Source organism: Elaeis guineensis, chromosome 4, assembly GCF_000442705.2.
Source record: "Elaeis guineensis isolate ETL-2024a chromosome 4, EG11, whole genome shotgun sequence".
Taxonomy (NCBI): domain Eukaryota; kingdom Viridiplantae; phylum Streptophyta; class Magnoliopsida; order Arecales; family Arecaceae; genus Elaeis; species Elaeis guineensis.
The window spans coordinates 25,734,994-25,750,751 of NC_025996.2; the positions used below are offsets into that span (position 1 = coordinate 25,734,994).

The 15,758-nt window shown below is 43.7% G+C and overlaps 1 protein-coding gene across 3 annotated transcripts in view; it reads right to left on the bottom strand.

Moving 5' to 3' along the window:
• The window catches only part of LOC105043253 (serine/threonine-protein kinase ATG1a), a 41,102-nt gene extending 27,619 nt beyond the window's left edge, over window positions 1-13,483 (bottom strand). For all 3 annotated transcript variants that reach the window (XM_019850285.3, XM_073255893.1, XM_010920727.4), the window contains exons 1-4: window positions 13,083-13,483; window positions 12,903-13,020; window positions 12,739-12,797; window positions 10,464-10,528 (exon numbers count right to left, since the gene is read on the bottom strand). In XM_019850285.3, the coding sequence (XP_019705844.1) occupies window positions 10,464-10,528; window positions 12,739-12,797; window positions 12,903-13,020; window positions 13,083-13,334 (494 nt within the window). In that variant the 5' untranslated portion in view covers window positions 13,335-13,483. The remainder of the gene's footprint in view (window positions 1-10,463; window positions 10,529-12,738; window positions 12,798-12,902; window positions 13,021-13,082) is intronic.
• Window positions 13,484-15,758: the final 2,275 nt, after the last annotated feature.

The window sequence follows — 15,758 nt, forward strand, 5'->3', positions numbered from 1 at the left end:
TTTCACTCGTGATTGTACACTATTATGCAGTACACATGCTGATTTAGGACATCAGATCTTGTAGTGAACTTAATTCTGATCATAGGAAATAGGAATGTTCCGAACAAAAAAACTTCAACAGCAACTGATTTTTCTTTCCAACCAATTTTTCTTTCGAGCTAAGGCCGACTAGAGACAATTGCTCTCATCTGTTGATCTGAGGCAATGGCGAACGTACGTCGATCCGAGATGGTCATCCAAGTGGCATCTTCGCTCCACCCTTTTCAATGCTGGCAGTCATGGAAAATGATAGCTATTGACTTTTCGGATGCAGTAGCGCCTGAAAAAGTATGTAGGACCTATGGGAATGTGCCACGTAATCACACCCTAGTTAGAGAAGCATCACCTGGACTTATTTCTGGTAGTGGAAAGGCCCACCATTTATTACCCGATGGATACCTATATCCCCTCAAGTGTCGATTGGCAGTTGGTGTGGGCACTGGTGCCTATAAATAGAGGCCAAAAAACGTAGAAACCCTATATTTTATCTTTCTCCTTCACCGAAACTTCTCTCTATCGTGATGGCCTCACCCTTACGTCCCCCTTTGCATCCTCCTTTGTCAGCAGTGAAGACCTGAGTGAAAAAGAGGTGGGCCTTTATAAGAGAGACCTGGAGGAGAGCGAGAGCCAGGCGTGCTGGCCCATCCACTTATCATAGGGCGCCTTCCGCCTCACGGTCTCCATTGGGGCCTGGGGGTGGATGCACCCCCAATTCGAGCAAATTCCTCTTGACGTCCGAGCTCGCTGCATCTAGGAGTATCGAGACTCCGCAGAGTTTGAGAGGAAGGCCATCGATATTGCCACCGTCGGATTCATCGATGACTTCTAAAACTACAAGATCCACCTGCTGCAGGTGATGCCGTACCTGGAGCTTGATGGCTTCCAATCTGAGAACAGCAATGAGGAGGCTCCTTCATCGGATGGGGATTAAACTTCCCATTTTTTTTCTTCTTTTCTGTAAGGTGGCGTTGAAAACGTCACCCTCCTATTTGTAAATAACCAGATGAATGAAAAAGAACTTTCTTTCATGGAGTTCGTGTCTCCTTTAGTCATGCTCGCATATTTCAATCTAACGCATAGAGGCGAGCCTCGACCTAAGGTATTTGGAACTATCCTAATCTGAGTCAATCTAGACCTTAAGAATTTAGATGAGCTCGCTCCAATTTGGAATAATAAAATTATCCTGGATGAATTTTGATGGAGATAATTCCGACCAAAGGACAACTGGCTCTAGTCTGTGAGCAGCGGTTTGGCCCTGCTCTACAAGCGATAATTTGGCTCTGCCTCGCGAGCGGCAATTTGGCCCTGCCCCACGGGCAGCAATTTGACTCTGCCTCGTGCGTCTTTATGCGAGAGATAGCTTGTGCTCTGCTCATCTTGTGAGCGATAGCGTGTGCACTTCTCATTTTCGTGCGAGAGGCGGTGTGTTCTCTGCTCATCTTGTGAGCGAAGCAGCGTATACACTTCTCATAAGACGAGAGGCAGCATGTGCTCAACTCATCCTATAAGCGAAGCAGCATGAAAACTTCTCGTAAGACGAGAGACAACATGTGCTTGGCTCATCTTGTAAGCGGAGTAGCATGTGCTCTTTTCATTTTCATGCAAGAGGCAGTGTGCTCTGCTCAACTTGTGAGCGGAGCAACGTATGCGCGGAGCAACGTGTGCTCTTCTCGTTTTCATGCGAGAGACAGCGTGTGCTCTGCTCATCTTGTGAGCGGAGCAGCGTGTGCACTTCTCATCTTCACGTCGTAGGTTAAGGGTCTTATAAATTAGCCTTCGTTTGTTAATTACGGCTTCCGATCAGAGGAGCTCCTTGTAGAGCTCATAAGAAAGAATCCTAAGCTTCTCATGCCACTTTCGTAAGCAAACATAGATTAATAAACTTGAGAATCCATATTAATACATAATGTGACGTTACAACATTACTGATAGTGCATACTTAGGTTGGTCAAATTCCATGACCTAGGGAGTGGAGTCCCGTCGAGCTGCTTGAGTCTATAAGTCCCTGAGCGAACTACCTCATCCACTTGGTAAGGGCCCTCCCAGTTAGGCGATAGCTTCCCCTACTCAATGGGCTGTGAAACCTCAGCCCGACGCAATACCAGATCATCAATACGAAATTCTTTGATTTTGACCTGGGCATTGTAATACCTGGCCACCCTCTGACGATAAACAGCCATTCTGACAGCAGCGCATTTTCTGCTTTCTTCAATCAAGTCAAGGTTAGATCGGAGCCACACCAACTTGGTATCCTCATTGTATTCCTCGACTCTGAGAAAAGGGAGCCCGAATTCCACAGAGATGACTGCTTCGATTCCGAATACAAGACAGAAAGGAGTCTCATCAGTTGGGAGCCTCTGAGTGGTCCGATAAGTCCACAACACATAATGAAGCTCGTCTACCCAAGACCCCCAGCCCGATCTATTCTGATCTTTAAGCCTTGCAGGAGAGTTCTGTTAGTCATCTCCACCTCTTCATTCGCCTGCGGGTGGCCCACTGAGGTAATGTGGTGCTCTATTCCATATTCTCTGCAGAATTCGTGAAGCTGGACACCGCTACACTGCCTGTCGTTGTTTGTGATGACCACTCTGGGAAGACCATAACTGCAGATGATAGACTTCCACATGAAATCTTTTACTCTGGCCTCGGTTATGCAGACCAGTGGCTCGACTTCGACCCATTTTATAAAGTAGTCAATGACGACCAGAAGGAACTTGCGCTGGCCATACGCGAGAGAGAAAAATCCGAGAATATCCATCCCCCACTGAGTGAACGACCACGGGGCACTAATGGGAGTCAGAAATGCTACTGGTTGATGCTGAATATTGGAGATTCTCTGACACCGATCGTTCTTCCTGATGAAAGTGCCTGCATCTTGCTGCATAGTAGATCAATAATAACCCTCTCGACGGATTTTATAAGGGACCTACCCCCTAAGTGGCTTCCACAAATTTCTTCATAGACCTCCCGCAATGCGTAATCAGCCTCGGACGGGTGCAAGCATTTCAACAGAGGCAGGAAGAATGATCACCTGTACAACTTATCTTCGTATAAAACATAGCAAGCGGCTTGCTTCTTTATCTTTCGAGCCTCCTTGCGGTCAGTGGGTAGTTCGCCTGACCTAAGATACTGGAGCAAGGGATCAATCCAGTAGGGTTCCTCAACTTGCCAAATGATGAGAGGCTCCTCGAGGCTCGAGACTTTTAGTACCTCGAAATAAATCCCATTCTCCAAGTCAGCAGGCAACAAGGCTGCTAGCTTCGATAGTGCATCTGCCCTAGCATTATCAGCTCTGGGGACCTGCTGAATATCAAAACTCAAAAAAAGCCGAGGTTAAATCTTTTACATTTTGAAGATATTTCTTCATGTTCTCCTCTCGAGCCTCGTATTCGTCCCTGATTTGTCCAACCACTAGCTGGGAGTCACTGAAGACTCTAAGGTGTAAGGCCCTACTCTCGCCACGTTGAGGCCCATAATTAGAACCTCATACTCTGCTTCGTTGTTGGTTGTCGGAAACTCAAAACGCAGAGCGTACCCCGCAACATCTCCTTCAGGACTGGTCAAAATGAGCCCAGCTCCTGTCCCTATTGCTTTTGACGAGCCATCGGCATGCAGCGTCCACAACTCCTCTAGGTCAGATCCTACATCTGCCTCTTCACTTCTTAAGCCTTCTCCGTTCCTCGAGCTCTGCTCATTTGGGATGGTGCATTCCAATATGAAGCCCATCAATACTTGAGCTTTAATGGCAAGCTTTGGACAGTACTGCACATCCAACTCAGCAAGTTCGAGAGTCCATTTTGCAATCCACCCTGAGATATCCGAACGATGGAGAACGATCTTGATCGGCTGATCCGTAAGCAGCACTACAGTGTGAGCCTGGAAGTAAGACTGTAGCTTCCTCGCTGTGACAGCTAGTGCAAAGATTAGCTCTCAAACTTGGAGTATCTGGTTTCTACATCATGAAGGACTTTGCTAGTGTAGTATATGGGCTTTTGAACTTGTCCTTCCTGGACAAAGATTGAGCTGATCACCACAGGAGAGACGGTGATGTATAACAGTAACTCCTCATCAGGCTGAAACTTCGAGAGCAACAGTGGAGAGCTAAGATACTGCCTCAACTTTTCAAACGCCTTCTGGCACTCGACAATCTACTGGAAGTCCTTTGGCTGTCTGAGGATATGAAAGAAAGAGAGGCACCTCTTGACTGACCTAGAAACAAAGCGGTTGAGCGAAGCGACCTTATCGGTAAGATGCTGCACTTCTTCGATGGTCCTTAATGGCATCATCTCAAGGATGGCCTTAATCTTCTCGGAATTCGCTTCAATACCTCTTCGTGAGATCATGAACCCAAAAAATTTGTCAGTGGTAACTCCGAAGACATACTTCGCCGGATTCAGCTTCATTTAAAATCAACAGAGGGTGTCAAAAGTCTCCCGAAGGTCAGCAACATGGTCTGGGGCAGTCCGACTCTTGACAAGCATGTCATCCACATATGCCTCCATATTATGATCAAGCTGATCTTTGAAAATTTTATCCACCAACTGCTGATAGGTGGCCTCTGCATTCTTTAGGCCAAAGGGCATCACCCTGTAACACTAAAGTCCACGGTCAGTAATAAAGATTGTTTTCTCCTCATCTTCAAGCGCCATCTGGATCTGATTGTAACCGGAGAAGGCATCCATGAAGCTAAGAAGCTCATGCCCAAAAGTAGCATCCACCAACTAATCTATCCGAGGCAATGAATAGCTATCCTTGGGACAGACTTTGTTTAAGTCGACAAAATCAATGTACAAGCGCCATTTCCCATTCACCTTTTTGACCAGCATAACGTTCGCCAGTCAATCGGGGTACATGACTTCCCTGATGAAGCCAATCTTGAGCAGCTTATCCACTTTCTCGACTATGGCCCTCTGGCACTCCGAGACAAAACTCCGCTTCTTTTGTTTTACTGGACGATAGGTCGGATCCACTCTCAGTGATGGGATATCACTGCTGGATGTATGCCAAGCATATCCACAGTCGATCAAGCAAAGAAGTCTGCATTCTCCTGCAAAAGAGAAATTAGTCAACTCTTGATTACCTTATCCAGATGTGAGCCGATCTTGACCGTCCAATTGAGATCCTCCTTCCTCAAAGAAATATCCAGGAGGTCCTCATTAGCTGGGCACATTCCTCGATCAAATCATCTTGAGCGTCCAACCCTATTAGAAGCTCAGGCTGGATCTCTGCTAGAATAGGTTGGCCCTCTGTCCTGAGTTTGGCAGCAAAATATTGTCGGGCTATGGCTTGATTGCCTTTGATTTGCCCCACTCCGTTCTTGATCAAAAATTTTACCATCAGGTAGTAACTCGATACAACGGCCTTTAAAGTCCACAAGCTCGGACGGCCAAGGATTGCATTGTTCGTCGAGTGAAGTTTGACTATCAAAAAGTTGACTTGGATTGTTGTTCGCTGAGGTGGAGTACCCATGGTGAGAGGAAGCTTGATCATCCCTTCCAAAACACTGAACTTCCAGAGAAACCTTGAATCGAGGTGTTGAATCTGCTTAGCCAGTCCGATGTAAACCCCATTTAGGTAAAGGCAGGGTAGTACAAGATATCAACTGAGCTTTCATTATCAATAAAAATATAGTGCACATTAAAATCAGCAATGTTTGCTGTTACAACCATCGGATTATTGTGCAGGGCAAGTACATCTTCCGCATCCCGTTCGGTGAAAACAATGACATCTTCAGATCTACCTCGAGCCTCGACCTCTTCACCTCTAAGAGCTCCACCAATCTAGACGATCCCCCAGTTATCATATGAATTTCTCCTCAGATGGACCGATCTTCCATTGCTGCCTGCTCCCCTGCCACTTGCCTCCCCTGTTGCACCGACGCTGGCTGTGGCTGGGGCAAAGAGAGCGGTTGTTGGGGTAAAAGTGGCTACTGAGCTCTCGAAGATCGGTGTCGAGGTGCTGCCCTCCAGACAAAATGATTCAGCCGCCCCTGCCTGACAAGCCTCTCGATTTCATCCCGGAGCTGCAGGCAGTCTTCAGTGTCGTGGCCGTAATCCTGATGGTAGTAGTATTCATTTGAATCGCAGCAGCGCTTCGACTTCATCAGCATTTTTGGAGGTTCCGACAGCTCGATTCATACCTCCATCAATACATCCCCCCTAAAAACAGTTAAAGGTGTGTAATTAGTGTAACGCCTGGGAGGTGAGGATTGTCGATCCCTCCTCAAGGGGCTTCGAGATCGACGATTTCGGAATCCCCCATTCTTCCGCCTCTGAAATGGGGATCTGGAGCACTGGCGGGTTCTCTCCTCTCACCTTAGAGGGCACGCCTTATTCTCTCTTGCCGCAACAGAACTGGCAGGGGTCTCCTCAGCAAAGGCCTCCCCCATGCAGGCATACTTCTCCACACAGACCAGCATATCCAAAAAATCTCGGAGACAAGTCTTCGTCAATAACCTTTTCAAGTCGTTCTTCAGTAGGCCGCCCATCATCGTGGTCGATTAGTCCAGATCACGGACCTCCAAGATCGCCGCATTGAAACGATTAACGAAAGTGCAATCAACTCGCCCTCCTTCTGTTTGATGGTGTGGAGGTAGTCAGACCGCTTCTACTGTCGCCGGCTACTGACAAAATGGCCGACGAATGCCCAACATAACTCTTCGAAAGAGTGGATGGATGCCGGCTTCAAACTCGAATACCACTATCGAGCAACCCCCTTGAGGGTAAAGAAAATGCTCAATAGAGGATAGCATCGAATGCTCCCTGAAGAAGCATGGCCGCCTTGAATGTCTCCACATGGTCGACAGGGTCGACATTCCCATCGTAGACCTCTAGTTGGGGCAGTTTGAAGTGTCGAGAGAGTGACTCTTGCACTATCCTTGGTGCAAAGGACGGCTCGCTATTAAACCCCTTATAAGGCTGCATCGAGGAGTGGTTATTATTCAGAGCATTCTCAATCTTCTTTTCCATCTTGTCGAGTGCCTAAAACTGCCTTTCGATATCGAGATCTCGAGTGGTACAGGCCTCGAAATGCTGCGAAGAATGGTGATCAAGGGTTGAATCGTGCCCCGATCGCGGACTAGGAGATCACCGTCTGGCCGACTGCTAGGCCCTAGGACGGCTCTGATGAGTCTCTCCTCTTCGAGCTCTACGAAGGCACACACGGCTCTGGCTGTAGCGGCGGCTGAGCCAAGTGTGGAGCCAGATTTGGTAGGAGCACCATGACAAGAAGCACCGATGGTACCGCCGAGATAATCACCGATTACATGACTGACGGGGGTGCAGGGGCAGCCTAAGTAGGCCGCTGCACTATTGGGGGGAGGCGCAAGAACAGTCTGAACCGCTTGAACAGCGGTCGTCAAGTTTTGAACCTGCTAGAAGAGCAGGTTGAATTGATCCATCATGACCAATGTTGATCATGTTGGTGGAGTCTCGATCGTCAGTTGCTGTGCCTGACTGTTGGCTTGGCTCTTTGTCCGACGAAAGGCGGTGGCATTGGAGAGCTGAGAGGATGCTCATTTTGGAGGCATAATGAAGATTACATCCTTCCTCTATCTGTTGCTGCTCGATTTGATCAAGATTGGAGAGAGAGCGAATGAGCCTCGCACAGGGATGCTAATGCTGGAGTGACCTACAAAACAAGTCCAAATTAGAGGTTTTCACTCCGACGAAGACCCTCCGATGCTCATGTCAAATTCAGAGAATTGGGTCTAACCAAATCGGATTTGGTTGAGGCCGATTGAGATTGAGTTTGAATCAATTTTGAATTGAATTTCAAACTCAACCTTTGCATCACTTTTCTCCCACGCGACTTCTCTTCCCATGCGAGTTTTCCATCGCCAAAATCTATTTTGTGCGAGTTCTTCCCAAGCCCTAACAACACCCCTTGTGGATAAGAATGAGTTGGTTGGTTGTTTGAATTCAAATGGTTTGAATTTGAACTCAAACCAACTCTATCCTTATTCCCTTAACCTACCTCTTTGTCGCCCTTAATAAAACTCCTTCATTTTGTGCGACAGAAGGGATCATTATGTGAAAAAGAGGGTGTGTACTCTAGGTGTGAAATCTATTCCACCAAGAGAAAAAGGAACCGAGAGGGCTTTGTGGGCGTGGGACTTAGTTTCTAGTGTGGGGTTTTGAGAAAGGGTTCTCTAGTCTTCCTATTCATTCTCCTCCTAGTCTTCTTCTACCTCCGAAAGAGTTCGAGAGATTAGAAGGGTCCCAATTAGCCATCAAGGAGTTGTCCTTTGCAAGGGAGCTAGCACTCCGATGAGGATGTGAAACTTCGATCAGAACAGTACTTCGTATGGATACTCGTAGAGATCGGACGCATACATGGCTCATCGAGGAACCTCTACCATGATCATCAAATCACGAAGATCGTCTACCTGCGCAAGGTGATGAGTATTGTTCTGATTTATTTTTATTACATGCTGAATATTAACTAACAATCTTGTTTTTGATCTATGTTTCAGGTGCCGGGTCGGAAAAATTTTTGAATTCCGCTATACAAAGTTTTGATCGACCCCATATAAGAGTGGAATCACAACTCTTCTTTCTAAGAAAGTGATGAATCCAAAGATGTGGTTTCTTTTATTTGTTACAGAAACCAGACATCATAAAAAAGCCAAAACCAGGAATCTCTTCCTGTTCCAGCCCTCGTTTCACAAACCAAACAGAATGTTAGTGGTTTTAAGTTTCTTTTTCTTTTAGCTTTATAACTATTTTTCCATCATTTATGTTCTCAAGTCAATGACTCATGTTCCCAACTCTGTATAAGTTCCAAGAGCATTCCTGATGCTATTAATCAATAAGCCTACAATGCAAATTCCTACTGCTTGATATAGGAATGGCAACTCGAGTTAGAAGAGCTGAGATATGGGAATTCAGGATACAGGACTTTCTTGTGCTAATATGGACAAGGAAGTGTTAGAAACAAAAGTACTAGGATTTTCTAAAAATACGAATTTTGCTGAGCATGCCCTGCATAGAAAGTAATCATTATAACCAAGTTGCACAAGCCCCAACCTAGATACCTACCTCAATTGTCCATAAGACGCTTTGTTCAGCCCTTGTCAGTTGCACATTATAACCAAGTGTTGCACAAGCCCCAACCTAGATACCTACCTCAATTGTCAGTATGATGCCTATGTTTATTAAGATTGATCACGACACATTATCATATACTGACAACTTCTAGCAATAAAATGATCATTGCCATCAGGATAATATCCTTGGTATATTCATGATGCCTAAAAAATCAAGCAAATGTAGAATAAATTGTGCATGGCCCTACTTTGCATTGGAAATCAAGATGAATGCAGGTATACGTATAAGTTATGTGTTCTTTGAACCTCACATATACATCATTCTTTAATGACATCATTTTATATCTTACCATCTTATTATTTTTGAGCTGAGCTAGTTCCGGGTTTATTCGAATTGTGTAGCTCACATGCTTGGTCCACATTATACCGTACGGGTCAGTACCAGTGCATACCAACCATACCATAGCATATTGGTACCAAACAAATACAAGGTTTGGGGGACGTACCAAATATCGGTACGCTGAACTGAACCCCGAGCTAAGCATACTGACATTGTATTAGGATGGCACCCTTATAGGGTTTGGTATCGACACGGCACACCTTATTGTCGTCTATCAATTATCAGCACCATACATCTTTAAAATGGCCTACGCTACTGAGATCATCTAGGAAGGTCAAAAAAATTCTTTGACTGTTCAATGTGCCTACTTGTTGCTACAAAGCAATCAACCATGGACAAGAAGCTCAGAAAATAGTTTTAAGTTGCATTATGCAAACTCTTTAACTTGATGTGATAAGAAATTTACTTCTTGGCATCATCATAAAGTGACAATATTTTTTAAATCAATCTTTAACAAAGAGTGTTATTCCCACCAATTTGTCTAGACTAAGTACATGGCCAATATGTTGCCTAGGGTGAGCATGCTAAGAAAGAAAATTTGTGCATATGCTCTACATGTTTTGTAGCTTTTGTAATTTCAAGATAGTAGGTATGTTAATTATCGATTGATAGATGAATATCAACATAATATGTCATTGACCATAGATTGATGCTAAATATATTGCACAATTGATGTAATGGCAAAGATAGGAATATCTTACCAAAATGTTTCAAAGAAAAATCTAGCAGGCATGATGTATATGATGTCATAAACACATTGAACATTGCTATTCTCTATCTTTGCATATGCCCTCTCTAACCAAGATGTTAATCATTATAAGTAAAACAAAAGAATGAGACATAAAAATGAGAACGGGATAGCTGCCATTTTTAACCTGCAGTCTATGAGACTCGCTTACAAATTATATAAGGATCTGACTAAAGAAAATTTAGCCTACATATTTACTGAGATAAGAGTGCTAAATACAAGTTTCTCACCTTGCAAACCCAAAATCCCCAATCTTCAACACAGGGGTTTCATCAGTACTTGACAGTAGAAGGTTCTGCAAAATTTAGTATAAATGGTTAGCGCATAAAAAATAACTAACAAAGCTAACTCGTGTAGCATGCTATATGATGTAAATACAATCAGTACAGTAATTAATGTGAAGATATAACATTTGGAATCCAAACATGAGCAACTCACTCTTCACAGAAGTAAAACATGGCTGTCTTCGTTAACAGGGCATGATACATAGTAATTTTTAAGCAAAATGCAAAAATATGTTAACTTGAACAAGTAAACAATCAGTAATTCCAATTTAGAGCTTGGATGAAAAGGGGTTGGTGATGACAGGCAGGTAGGTAGCCTATTTGGCCATAAAGCTGCAAACCTTATCCAACCATATGGAGTTGCATTTGTGAATTCAAGTGCGACCATTCAAAGTTCCAAAATTTTAAGAAGTCTGCATTGGGGATGAATTCAGGGCAACAGAAGCTTGAGCCAGCAAGGGAGCTCATAAAATTTTTTATACCTGACTAAATTTGACTCATGTCAGATACTAATCAAAGCTATGACCTGCTTTGGGTCTTTAGTTGAGCCAGCAAGTATCCAAGTAGTGACTGGGGATAGACCAAGGTTTTCAGTATCAACTCATACCAGCTGGTATGGGGCATAATAGACGGACCCATGTGGTATAAGGATACCAACACATGATACAGCTACTAGCCGACTCCAACAGCATAACACATGTCAATATAGGGATATGCCATGCTGACTACTGACATAACTGGTACCATAAGCTACCGTACAGGGTACGGTATGCAGACTGTAAAGATTGGTTGATACTACCAGCACCTGCAAATATCAATTGTAGACTAGGAGCTCAAAATGTATGACAAAGTCTAGTCTTATCCAGCAGATATACAGCTGATGCTAAAGATTTTAAAAGACACAGATGGGAGTTGTTAACACATTATTTATTCACCATCTTCCATGGCATCCTATTCTAAGTCCAGTTGTGAAGGGCATTTGAAGTCACCATGTCAGCATTGTTGAAGGAAACAATCAACATTAACCTTGATATCACATTTAGCTTTCTAGGCAGAATTGTTATGTTATATTTTTCCTTTTCTTTATTTTTCCTCGACTTTGTGATTCATTGTATCATATGCTGGTTAGCTCATAAAGTAACATAGATGGGTTAGGTCACAGAGATTGATACACATGCAGATATTAGTAGTGAAGCACCAATCCACTGGAAGGTTAACTCATGTTTGAGTAACCATGTATCTACTGATACGAGAGAACCAACCATCGCCACTCCCAGTTAACAGGAATGCAAACCTTTCACATCTTTTTTATTGATGTAAATCCAAATCTTTCATGTCAGTTGCACAAGCTGTGGTCTTGTGGCCAAGGAACAACACTATAAAATATCACCATACCACCGGGTTGCACATAGGGACTTATATTTATCTTAAGAGGCACAAATTATAAGCCAAAGAGTAACATAATATAACAGACTTTTAGGAGGTGATAAAAGAACTGATTTGACAAGTGTAAATATCCGCAGAGCTGGCCAGTCATTTGGTTGTTCTCTTTAGAGTTTTAAGGTTCTTGAAAAATAAAAAATACACCAGCTGATAACCAAAGAGAAATGCCTTTTTGTCCAAACCATAGCATTTCAAACTAAATAACAGTTACAACAAAAATCTCGATCCAGGAAACTACATGATGCACCTATCTAATTAGATTTAATTTTTTGTTACTTTTTTCCTCCATAAATGTACAAGAAGGTTGAGCTCTCCATCAACGAAATCAATCCATTAGAAAATGGAGAAGAAAAAAACCAGGTTCTGTCGTTGCTCAATTTCACCCAGTTTCATGACATGATCCACCTAGTGTTATGACGATAACCGCACCACATCCAGTGGTTTCGAACGCATCATCTACCAAAGGTTACATGCTGAAAGTTATGCATTCAGACCCTCTAATCATTGGAAGCAAATGCAAATAGTGCATATGCACAGAATCATGGGCAACCTAGAAATTGGTGAGCATCTAGTTGTCCTTTAGTGCCGCTATATTACAAAAAATTGACATCAATGACGTAACTCCTCTGCTGCAAGACCAATTAGTTCAAGATTCTAATAGAAACTTCGTTCAATTTTTCAAGGCATAATTCTCCCAGACTACTTTCTGCTTTGTAACCGAAGACATTCAACAGTAGCATTCTGAGATCGATACTAAACAAGCAGAAGAAAAAACCACCTGTGGCTTAAGGTCCCTGTGGATGAGATTGTTCTTCCAAAGAACTTGCAACCCCGAAGCTGCACAAACATAGTCCAAACTCGAAAGCTTTCACAGCAACACGACAAAAACCCATCCAAAACCAAACCATGAACTCATTTTGAACCCCAGAAAACCACACATACCCAGCTGCCTCATAAAGTGCCTCGCCACCGCCTCCGAGACCCTCCCCCGCCGCTGTATATACGCTGCAAGATCACCCCCCGTGCAGTACTCCAACACGAGAAATATCTTATCCTCCGTCTGTTCAAAATTAGCTAATAAGCGAAGTGATATAGATGATTAACTACAAGAAGGTAGCGTACCTGGATGGCTTGGTGGAGGCAAACGATGTTGGGGTGGGAGACCTGGCGGAGGATGGAAATCTCTTTGAGGAGGCCGTCGCGGATCTTGGGGTTGAGCTGGCTTTTGTCGATCTCCTTCACGGCCACCTCCAGGCCGTGCTGCCGGTGGCGAGCCTGCCACACCACCGCGAACGACCCGGACCCGATCTTCGGCCCCAGAATGTAGTCCCCGACCACCCGTCCCTGCCCCGTCGCGGAAGTAGTTCCCTCCATCTTATGATGTGCTTTGGATTTGGTGGGCAGAGAGATTATATAACTTCAGAACATCAGATAGACTGGTAGTACCTGTGTTCCAGTTTTGGCTCCATCAAGGGAGGAAGACGGTGTGGGAACTGGGACCCTTTAGCGGGCCAGTGGAGAAGCGAAAAGAAGACGCGGGTGGGGTACAGTGTTGTGGGTCCCAGCTTTCTCGCGTACAGCTCCGTGTTAAAGGCCTCTCCAAGGATTTCTTGGAACGCTACTGATGCGGGACAGCTGTTTGCCTGACGGTTCGCAGGATTTGATAGATGTCGCAGATTGAAGCGTCTTTGAAGAAGGTCGAAAAGTGCGGATGGATTTCCCATGCGGGGAAAATGGGCCTCGCATTGATGGGTTCGGGTTGTATCTTCCGCGCGGAAAAATGATTGTTCTTCTTTCACGACCCAGACCGTTGGATCGCCATATGCACAGCTCTGAAAGCATGCCATTTTTTTTTTTTCTTCCCTTTGCTGCACAGCTCTTGATGCGAATGCGCGATCCAAAGGATGATGTCACGAAAGAAGGTGAATCATTCTTTTGCCCAAAAGATACAACCCAACCCCGCATTGATTCTCTGGCCATTACGGATGGGAACTTTTGGAGTCTTTTGGTGGCTGATCAGACCGGTGGTTTGATTGGTCCCGTATTGCTGCACATGGTGAACTTACGTGCGAGAAACAATTGAGCGCCGATCGGGCTCAACTTTGGTGGAAAAGGACGAGGGATTTTGGAGGATTGCTTTGATACTTATCCTTTATTAAGTCTACTAGTCTACACATGATTCAATAAAGTAAGTCAACATGTGCTTGAGGTGCACGCAAGCATGCAAACAGGTTATTAACTTTTAACTAATCTAACGACGTTGGTCACCACTCACCACCTTGTGGTTGGCGTTTGATGTGCTCGTAGACTTGTCAACGTTAGACGGCCAGTCAAGTAGGAAACAGTAATCATTGTTATATATTACTGATGTGGATATTAAAACAAGAAAGATCTCTTACCCAAAAAAGAAAAAAAAAAAGAAGAAGAAGAAAGATCCTGGATTAGGTTGGCTCCCCATGCATCATAGCTTTAGGCGGACACACACACACGCAAGTATCTATGATGCACATATTCATACGGTTTGGCTTAGCATAACCAGGTAGGAACATTGTACTTAGCGATTGGGGGCAGTCACACTAATTGGATATAGAGATGCCTAGGAAAGATAGGTCACAAAATGTTACCTCGCGTTATCTGGGTCCATTCCATTTTAAAACCTGGAAAAGCTGCATGTATTTATAAGTCAAGTTCACACACACTCTTGCCTGCCCTCACGGGTAATAAACTTCAAATCAAGAGAGTTTATAGGAACCTGTTTGAGCTTTCTGTTCAATTTTTTCTTACAATTTCTGTCACATACATGGCCGGCTAGTTTTAGGTCTAACTTTCCTCCATGGTGTATCTTTATCTAGGTAAAATTCATGATTCTGTTTCTTATATATTTATGTAGAAAATTTGGATCAATTTAGAAAAGAACTCGCAAAGAAATTTTTAATGGTTCGGTGCACTTGAATTTATAGCTAGAAATAAAATTTATTGCTTGCAATCTCAGACCACACTTGAATATTCTGATGCATTTTTTGCCCCTGTAACTGGAAGTGATATTGTGAAATCCTTGAGTTATATGAGAACATGGTTCATATTTTGACTCATCCTTCAAGCGGTATGTTGCTATCAAAGCTCGATCATATTTATGTGAAGTACATTAATTTAGCTTATCATAAATTGGGGGAAAAACAAGAATGCTGTGGAACTTGACATATCTTCACAAAATAAGGAGAACGCCAATGTTTTGAGAAATATTGTTGATTTGCATTATTCTTTATGTGCAAGGTTTAGCGAACATGCTTATTTTAGAATGAACATGTATTTTATATTTTTATGAGACGTTGAGTTAGATTCTCAACAAGTGCCATGAACTGACAACACGAGCAATATAGATAATCAAGTCTGTCTAACAATTGAAAGTGTGGTGGCTGTTTTACCCAAAAAGAGCATGACTGGAAATGGAGATGAGCGCGAGACATATCTTGTCATAAATCATAATGTTGTAAAAGTAAAGGACGAAACGAAAAGGTGCACGCACGCACGCACGCGCACACACGCGCACACAAAAAAGGACAAAACGAAAAAGGGGCATCCAGCAAGCGCGCGCAAAGGGTCGTATAGCAATTTTCTGTGTTGATTAGATTAATTAAATTGTGAGGTTGTGTTTCATCTAAAGAAGCAAAAATAGTGCATGATTACATTGTGGTTGTGTAGCAGTGCTTGCGTAACTTGGGAATTCTGTGAATACATTGGGATAATGACATTTAAATGCATCTCCTCCAAAGGCAATGTAAAAGGTCGTCGTTAGCA